The sequence below is a fragment of the Macaca nemestrina genome, chromosome 5 (genome assembly GCF_043159975.1).
Source record: "Macaca nemestrina isolate mMacNem1 chromosome 5, mMacNem.hap1, whole genome shotgun sequence".
Lineage (NCBI taxonomy): Eukaryota > Metazoa > Chordata > Mammalia > Primates > Cercopithecidae > Macaca > Macaca nemestrina.
Genome location: NC_092129.1, coordinates 151619383 through 151628819, shown reverse-complemented (window position 1 = coordinate 151628819; position 9437 = coordinate 151619383). Strand labels below are relative to the sequence as shown.

Sequence of the window (9437 nt, the reverse complement as noted above, 5' to 3'; positions counted from 1 at the left end):
AACCCTGGAAGATAACCTAGGCAGTACCATTCAGGACACAGGCATGGGCAATGATTTTATGACAAAGATGCCAAAAGCAAGCATAACAGAATCAAAAATTGACAAATGGGATCTAATTAAACTAAAGAGCTACTGCACAGCAAAAGAAATTATCAACAGAGTGAACAGACAACGTAGAGAATGGGGAAAATTTTTTGTGAACTATGCATCAGACAAAGGTCTAATATCTAGCATCTATAAGGAACTTAAACAAATGTACAAGAAAAAACAAAACAACCCCTTTAAAAAGTGGGCAAAGCATATGAACAGACACTTCTCAAAAGAAGACATACATGCAGCCAACAAACATATGAAAAAAAGCTCAACATCACTCATCATTAGAGAAATGCAAATCAAAACCACAATGAGACACTATCTCACACCAGGCAGAACGGCGATTATTAAAAAGCCAAAAAATAACAGATGCTCGTGAGTTTGTGGAGAAAAAGGGAATATTTATACATTGTTGGTTGGAGTGCAAATTAGGTCAGCCATTGTGGAAGACTGTGTGGTGATTTCTGAAAGACCTAAAGACAGAATACCATTATACCCAAAGGAATACAAATCATTCTCTTATAAAGACATAGGCACACATATGCTCATTGCAGCAACATTCACAATAGCAAAGACGTGGACTCAACTTAAATGCCCATCAATGATAGACTGGATAAAGACAATGTGGTACATATACACCATGGATTACTATGCAGCCAGAAAAAGTAACAAGATCATGTCCTTTGCAGGGACATGGATGGAGCTGGAAGTCATTATCCTTAGCAAACTAATGCAGGGACAGAGAAGCAAATACTGCATGTTCTTACTTATAAGTGGGAGCTAAATGATGAGAACGCATAGAGACAGAGAGGGGAACAACACACACCAGCGCCTTACAGAAGGTTGAAGGTGGAAGGAGGGAGAGGATCAGGAAAAATAACTAATGGTTACTACGCTTAAAACCTGGGTGATTAAATAATCTGTGCAACAAACTCCCACAACACAAGTTTACCTATAAAACAGCCTGTACCAGTACCCCTGAACTGAAAATAAAAGTTAAAAAAGGAAGTGAACTGCAGATTCTGCCTGTTGCTGAGCAGGTCTATTTCAATTATGCAAACCAGCGCTGAGGAAATAATCACAGGGTGGTCAGGGGCCCACTGGACCCGCTGTCAGAACGGTTCACGGATGTTAGGACTTCAGGTTTTCTATTCTTCTTAATTTAACCTTGCTAGGTTGTATGTTTCCAGGAATTTATCCATATCCTCCAGGTTTTCCAGTTTGTCAGTACAGAATTGTTCATAATAGTCTCTGATAATCTTTTGTATTTTTGCAGTATCAGTTATAATGTTTGTCTTTTCTGATTCTGTTTGAGTCTTCTCTCTTTGTTTCTTGGTTTGTCTAGCTAGTGGTTTATCACTTTTGTTTATCTTTTTGTAGAACGATCTTTTCACTTGGTTGATCATTTACTTGGTTTTTAGAAGTCTTTAGTTCTGTTCTGATCTTTGTTATTTTTTCTGCTAATTTTGGATGTGGTTTGTTGTTGCTTTTCTAGTTCCTTCAGGTTCATTGTTATATTGTTAATTTGTAGTGTTTTTACTTTTCTTAGGTAGGCATTTATTGCTATAAACGTCCCTTTTAGCCTTGTTTAACTGTATTCCACAGGTTTTGGTATATGTTGTGTTTCCATTTTCATTGGTTTCAAGAAACTTTTTGATTTCCATCTGAATTTATCTGTTGACTCAATAGTTATTCAGGAGCATGTTGTTTAATTTCCACGTATTTGTCTAGCTGCCAAAGTTTCCCTTGGAGTATAATTGCAGTTTTATTCCATTGTGACTGGAGAAGATATTTGATATGGTTTCAACTTTTGAAAATTTGTTGAGTTTTTTTGTGGCTTAACATAGGCTATCTCCCAGAAAATATTCCATGTGTTATGAAAAGAGTATAGTATATTCTATAGTGTTAGAGAGAATGCTCTGTAAATGTCTGTTAGCATTATGAGTTCTAAAGTTCCGTTTAAATCCAATGTTTCTTCTTGATTTCTGTGTAGATGATCTGTTTAATGCTGAGGGTTGGATGTTGAAGTCCCCACTATTATTGTACTGGAGTCTATCTCTATTATTAGATGTAGTAATTTTACAGGCTGCTCTTTATTAGAAAAGAAAATGACTTGCGGGCTGCATTTCATTAAAAGGAAAACCTTACTGAGGACTTCTGTACCCTCACTATCTGCCTAAATAATTTCTTCTTAACTCCTATATCACTGCCAGCCTCTGAGCCAGAGTGAGGTCACACAGAAAGGCTGGGACTGTGCAGAACACATTTTAGTAAAGATGACTGAGTGACAGTAGTGATGTCCAGCTTCCAGGTGCAGCAGTGACGTCTCCCCTGGCCTCAGTGTCCAGTGTCCAGCACCAGGTGTCAGAGGTGTGAGCAGTGGCGTCTGTACTCAGCAGCAGGGGCAGTTGTTCCTAGGAGGGACCTGATCCAGGGTGGGCTGTGGATTCTGTTTCTGGATGTGTAGTTTCCAGTCTAGTTCTATGGCCTTCCCCACAATAAAATTAGCCCCCAGTACCATGTATGCTACTGTATGTGTAAATTAGAGAAATTTGGTTTCCACAGTTTTCTCCAAGAAGTGAGTGGGAAATGAGTCTGTGGGCGGGTGTCAGAGAGCGGCATTCACAGGTGTTCCTTGTGCGAGAGCCACATCCTGAACTGTCTACCTGGCCTCTACCTCATGGTGGAGAGAACAACAGGGAATGTCACATCTCATAACTGATGATACACATCCTCCCTTTTCTTTCTGTGAGAAAAATCCTCTTTTAAACAGGGTTTGAAAACCCACTCCACCCACCCACCCTGGCCACTCTCTGATCTCTGATCTCAGTGGTTCCCAATGTGGCTGAGCAACAGGATTGCTGGCGGGGCTTAGAAAATACACAGGCCACTCCCCAGAATCCCTGTCTCAGAATATTATGCACAAGACCAAGGAATCACTTATATAACAAGCCCTATAGGCAAGGCTGATGCTCAGACATGTGGGATCCTGGTGTTCTTGATCTGGAGACCAGCAGCATGAGCTCCAGCCTTGTCATAAATCAAGAATCTCTTGTTTAACTCCGGACTTCCTGGATCTCAGCACCACGTCCAGGTGATCCCTGTGGACATGGGAGTTCCTTGTCTAAGTGTCCTCTAGACTTGGGGTCAGAACTGTGCAGTCTGCTCTGGGTGTGGTCTGCTCAGATCCCTTACAACTGGAGGTTCAGGGTTCTGTCCTTGCACTCATTCTTTTCCATAGTCAACCACTCCCTTGGTGCCCTCATCCATGCTTGAGGTTTTAAGTATCATTTATACAGTGTGAGCTCCTAAATCTATTTCTCCTGCCCAGTCTATTTCTCCTTTCCCCTAAACTCTGGAGTTGTCTGTCTAAATTCCACCCCAGCTCCCCCACCTGCATTCCTAGTAGACATCTCCACTGAGTGCCTGTGATGCCCCCTCCTCAGTATGCTCCTGCCAGAGTCTCCCCATCTCCACTGACAGCAGCTCCACCCTTCCTTCTACTCACTCATTTTACAACTATGGGTGTCCTTGATTCATCTTTCTCACATCACAGATACAATCCATTGGCACATGTTGTGAGTCCATCTTCAAATGCATCTAGAATCCCCTCACGTCCCACTATTTCCCCTGCTCACACCCCAGTCAAGGTCACCGACATCTCCAGCCTGGAATACTGCACTCGCTTCCTACTGTTCTTCCCTTCTGCCTCCCTCGTCCCTCACCTCTCAATTCCCTTCTCAGTACAGCAGTCAGAGATCCTTTTAGAAGAGAAGTTGTGGCTGGGCTTGGTGGCTCACGCCTGTATCCCAGCACTTTGGGAGGCCGACACGGGCAGATCACTTGAGGTTGGAAGTTTGAGACTAGCCTGGCCAATGTGGCGAAACCCTGTCTCTACTAAAACTACGAAAATTAGCCGGGCTTGGTGGTGGGTACCTGTAATCCCAGTTACTCAGGAGGCTGAGGCAGGAGAATCGCTTGAACCTGGAAGACGGAGGTGCAGTGAGCGGGGATCATGCCATTGCACTCCAGCCTGGGTGACAGAGCAAGACTCCATCTTAAATAAATAAATGAATGAATAAATAAATAAATAAATAAATAAATAAATAAATAAGTAGTTGTACCATGTCCCTCTTCTGCTCAAAATTGTCCTCTACCTCCCATCTCACTCAGAGCAAAGGTCAGATCCTTCCCCACTCCCCTCAAGCCCACCTGCTCTGGCTGTACCTCTGACCTCACCTCAGTTTCTCTCTGTCCAGCCCTCCTGGCCTCCTTGCTTTTCAGGAAACACAGACACCTTCCTGCTCTAGTACATTTGAACTGGAGGATCCTCTGCCTGGAAAGAACTTCCCCAGACATCCTCATGGACAACTCCTCATGTCCCTCAAATCTTTCCTCAAAGGTCACCTTTGCAACGTGGCACACACTGACCACCCCAGCACACCAGCCACCTTCCCTGTCCCCACTGCCCACACTCTGGGTCACCTGTCTCACAGCACTTACCACCTTCTAGCACTTTCTTCCCTTGCTCTGGTTATAATGTATCTTTCGTCTGCCTCCGCATTGGAACACATGCTACCCAAGGTCAGAGATTTTTCTCATTTTACTTCAGTGATGTTCCCCAGATGCAGAACCACTCTGTCCTGTGTCTGGCTGACGACAAAGGTCAGTTGAATGAATGATCAGTGCAGAGCACCTCCCTAGTCTAAAGCCAGTATCTTTATTAACATAGCTTCAGGCCAAATGCTGTTTTGTGGTGGCCACAGCACAAGGTCCCCTCACACTGACACCGAGGCTGCCTGTGCTTTTCTCAGCAGTGCTGCTTGTGGTCCTCCCTCCTCCATCCTTCCTCCCACACCAACCCCCCACACACCGCAGCACACAATCAGGTTTCTCTCTTCAGGAAAGAACAGTCCTTGATGATGGGCCCAATTTCACAAACAAGTATAAACCTAAATTTCACTCTGCTTTAGATTTGAGTTGGGACTTGAGCCAGCACCAAGATCACTAGAACCAGGGCAGGGAGAGAGGGCAGGAGAGGAGCCCTAGAAGGAGGGCAGGAATGAATGGATCTGAAAATTTGTCTCAGAAAGCACAGGGACTCCCATGTGCAGGGGCCACCCTGGGTGATGTGTGAGCCTCTGTAGTCACAGCTCCGGCTGGACAAGTTTCCACTGAAGGGACAAGGACAATGGAGCAGTGAAGGTGACCCAGCTGAGGACTGACCACATAAAGCCTATGAGGGACTGAACAGCAACTAGGCACAGGCCCCGTCCACATTCGGCTCCTCACAGCCTTCTCCAGTCCCCACCTGCAACAGACTCAGCACAGGGAACATGTGGATTCTGGAAGGTTCTCAGGTCTTTATTTCCTCTCTCAAATTTTAGGAATTGACTTATTTAATTAACCCATCAACTTCTCATGGCAAATATTGAGAAAACAAATTTCTATTCAGATTCTTATTTTCAGTAGGGAAGTAAGAGGTTGCAGCTCAATGCAGCATGAAGTTGAGACTAAGATGGAGACATCCAGCCCCACCTCTCTGGAAAGGAAAGATGACTGGGGAGGGAACACAGGTCAGCGTGGGAACAGGAGTCACGTTGGACACGGGGGTGGGCTGTCTCTCCACCTCCTCACATTATGCTGACAGGGACGCAGACACATTCAGATGCCTTTGCAGGAAGAGATGCCAGAAGCTCTTGAAGTCACAAAGGGGAGGCGTGAAAAAATCCTGCATCTCAGTCCCACACAAGGCAGCTGTCTCAGGCTACAGAAAACAGTAGTCATGAACAAATTCAGGTCAGGCATGGTAAGTGATGACACTCTGAACAGTCCCCCCACAGACTCGAAACATCCCAGTCAAAGAATCTCCATTACCCAGGCCTTTCCCCTCTGCCCCACCCCCACCCACTTCAAATCCCCAGGGTCTCACCTTTACAGGCCATGAGAGACTCATCAGAGTCCTGATCAGAGCCCTGGGCACTGCTGCTCCCTGGGGTAGAACAAAAACAGGACCTGGTCAGAACCCACAGGAGACGTGGTGCAGGAGGAATAATGGAGTGGGTGAGCTCCTCCACACTCCCGCCCCCACCACTTACAGTAGCTCCCGCTTTTTCCACCTGCGGGAAGTAAATGTCCTGTGAGGATCTTAGAGGGATCTTAGAGGAACCATGGGATCTTAGAGGAACCTCCTAGTCTTGAACCCAAGAGAAGTTTCTAGAACTATGACTACAGACCCAGGGCAGGACCAGGGAACACCAGGAAAGCAGGTGTGGGTCCTGGACCAACCGCCCTCCTAAGGTCTGTCCTTAGCAGGGACCTTCCCCTGACTCATGAATGCTGGAATCACAATCCCAACACCACAACCATCAAGGTGATACATTGTCCTTCCTTGTCACGGTGCTGCACAGAAGAGTAAGTGCTGGCACACAGGACCCAGGCAAGGTCGGCCCATGAGTGGATGGTGCTTTCCAGTAATGCGGCAGGGAACACTTCTACCTGGGGTTTGAAACCCCCAGTGGGACAAGAAAATCCAGATCCCACTCGTCACCCCTTCCCTACCTGAGCTCTCTGTCCACCACATCACAGCAGCAACCACAGCTACGGTGACCACAGTTCCTAAGACAGCCAGGCCAGCAACGATGCCCACGATGGGGATGGAGGGCTGGGAAGCCCGTTCTGGGGAAGGAGGAGAAGGTGAGGGGCCCTGACCCCAAGGCCTAAGCCCTGATCCTGCTGAAGGGCTCCAGAAGGGCTCCCGCTTTCCCTGAGATGTGACCCCTCATCCCCCTCCTTACCCCATCTCAGGGTGAGGGGCTCCAGCAGCCCCTGGTGCTGCACATGGCACATGTATCTCTGCTCTTCTCCAGAAGGTACCACCACAGCTGCCCATTTCTGGAAGGTTCTGTCCCCTGCTGGCCTGGTCTCCACAAGCTCAGTGTCCTGAGTTTGCTCCTCCCCATCCCGCTGCCAGGTCAGTGTGATCTCCGCAGGGTAGAAGCCCAGGGCCCAGCACCTCAGGGTGGCCTCATGGTCAGAGACGGGGTGGTGGGTCACGTGTGTTTTTGGGGGATCTGATGGGAAGAGTCAGAAAATTCAGGGGCTTTGCATCTCTCATGAGACAGCCCAGCAGCACCCATGTGACCACCCTGAGAATGAACAGGACACCTGGGGTGGGGGAGGGAGCACAGAAGCCAGACACCAGCCTGGACACAGGCATCTGGGATAATCTCCTATTCCTTGGAAAGTTCTAATCTCTGAGGGAGGAACAGGGACTTCTGGTCCTGACCTGAGTGGAGGCCGAGGGACTCAGAAAAGCTGGAATCAGACCTTCAAACACGGTGAGTGTGAGGAAGAGAACAAGGCCTAAGAGAAAAAGCTCAAGGCTGCTGCGGTGGTCAAAGGGGAACCCTGATCAGTATTTAGGGACTGTCTTCCCCTCCATTTCCTCAGAGACGTCATCCCTTAATTGTCCTAGAGAGCAGAGGGGGCCCTCAGAGGAAATCAGGAAAATTCATGCCATTCTCCATTCAAGGGAGGGCGACATTCTAGCGCTGATCACATTATCCTCCCCTCCTCGTGGGAGGCCATCCTGGGAGATTTATAGGAGACGGGGAAGGCTCCCCACTGCCCCTGGTACCCACGCGCTGCAGCGTCTCCTTCCCGTTCTCCAGGTATCTGCGGAGCGACTCCAGGCACTCGCCCTCCAGGTGCGCTCTCCGCTGCTCAGCTTCACGGGCCGCCTCCCACTTGCGCTGTGTGACCTGAGCCGCCATATCCGCGGCGCTCCAGGAGCTCAGGTCCCCGTTCAGGGCGATGTAATCCTTGCCATCATAGGCTAACTGGTGATACCCGCGGAGGAGGCGCCCGTCAGGCCCCAGGTCGCAGCCATGCATCCTCTGGAAGGTGTGAGACCCTGGCCCCGGCCCCGCGGTCAGCCCCGCCCACCGAGCCCCGCCCCGCCCCGACCAACCCTTGGGAATTTCGGCCTAAACTGAAACCGAAACCGGGCAAAGGCGCCCGCGGCACTCCCAGGTCGAGGGTCTTGGGCTGGTCCTGCTGCCTCGGGGTGGATCTCGGACCCGGGCCGTCCGTGGGGCATGGGGAGGGGTCGTGACCTGCGCCCCGGGCCGGGTCACTCACCGGCCTCGCTCTGGTTGTAGTAGCGAAGCGCGGTGCGCAGGTTCACTCGGAAAACCTGTGCGTGGGCCTTGGCTTTCTGTGTCTCCCGGTCCCAATACTCCGGTCCCTCCTGCTCTATCCACGGCGCCCGCGGCTCCATCCTCGGACTCGCGGCGTTGCTGTCGAACCGCACGAACTGCGTGTCATCCACGTAACCCACGGAGATGAAGCGGGGCTCCCCGCGGCCGGGCCGGGACACGGCGGTGTGGAAATACCTCATGGAGTGGGAGCCTGGGGGCGAGGAGGGGCTGAGACCCGCCCGACCCTCCTCCCCGCGCGGCTCCCCGGGTCCTGCGCCCCCGTCGGGCGGACCCCTCGCTCCTCCCCGCCGAGGCCGTCTCCCTCCCGACCCCGGACTCACCGGCCCAGGTCTCGGTCAGGGCCAGGGCCCCCGAGAGCAGCAGGAGGAGGGCTCGAGGCGCCATGACCCCATCCTAGGCGTCCGGGGAGAGTGTGAGTCTGAGTGGGGACTTTAGAAGCCGGACCGCAGAGACCCTGATTGGCTTCTCTAGAATCCGACACCCAATGGGAGTGGGAACTGGGGCCGCGTCACGAGAGCCCTGTAAAAAGGACCCAACACAGGTTGGGAGAAGTGAAACTCAGCGGAGTGGGGAATCCCCAACGCAGCGCCTGCCCAGTGCAAACAGTACCCTGAGACCCTGAGAGCGACGCCTGGGACCTGGGGCTTGGTCCTGATTCCTCTTCTCCTACACCAAGCCTGTTTGTCACACTGTCTGCCTAAGTCCTGGACAAGGATCTGTCTGTGGAAACCAGGGACAGACTCCCAGGCTGCGCCCAGATCCTTCCTCTTCAGTGCTCGTCCTGGAATCCCCGACCCTGAACTCGACTCCCTCCCTCGGTCTCCTGCCTCTCCCCTTGGACCTTTGTACAGGGAAACTGACCACGGGGAACTTCATGCCAGAGAGTGAGCTCGCCCTGGGAATGGAGGTGTAGAGACAGGGATTTTTTCTCTAAACCTAGTGAGGTTTTGTCTGAAGGCACCACACAGAGATTCTCATGGAGACCAGTTTCCTTTTTGTTTTTTAATACAGTAGATAGTACAATATTGGTAATCCCTATATGATTAGAATTCCAATCTGTAAAAGACCTGTGTCAAAACAGCATTACAATTAAACTCTCAAAGCTCCTGTTTTACTTTCCCA

General features: G+C 50.0%; 1 protein-coding gene across 2 annotated transcripts; it reads right to left on the bottom strand.

The window, feature by feature from the left end:
- Positions 1-4947: 4947 nt before the first annotated feature.
- Positions 4948-9078, bottom strand: LOC105471721 (patr class I histocompatibility antigen, B-1 alpha chain-like). 2 transcript variants are annotated; one of them, XM_071097316.1, is made up of 7 exons: positions 8636-9078; positions 8236-8505; positions 7733-8008; positions 6891-7166; positions 6655-6771; positions 6026-6085; positions 4948-5860 (listed from the first exon to the last, which is right to left on the bottom strand). In XM_071097316.1, the coding sequence occupies exons 1-7, from the start codon at positions 8697-8699 to the stop codon at positions 5856-5858; spliced, it is 1068 nt and encodes a 355-aa protein (XP_070953417.1). In that variant the 5' UTR covers positions 8700-9078; the 3' UTR covers positions 4948-5855. The 2 variants fall into 2 exon arrangements, with proteins under 2 accessions (XP_070953417.1, XP_070953418.1); XM_071097317.1 differs by having other exon boundaries at positions 8236-8393; positions 8636-8813.
- Positions 9079-9437: the final 359 nt, after the last annotated feature.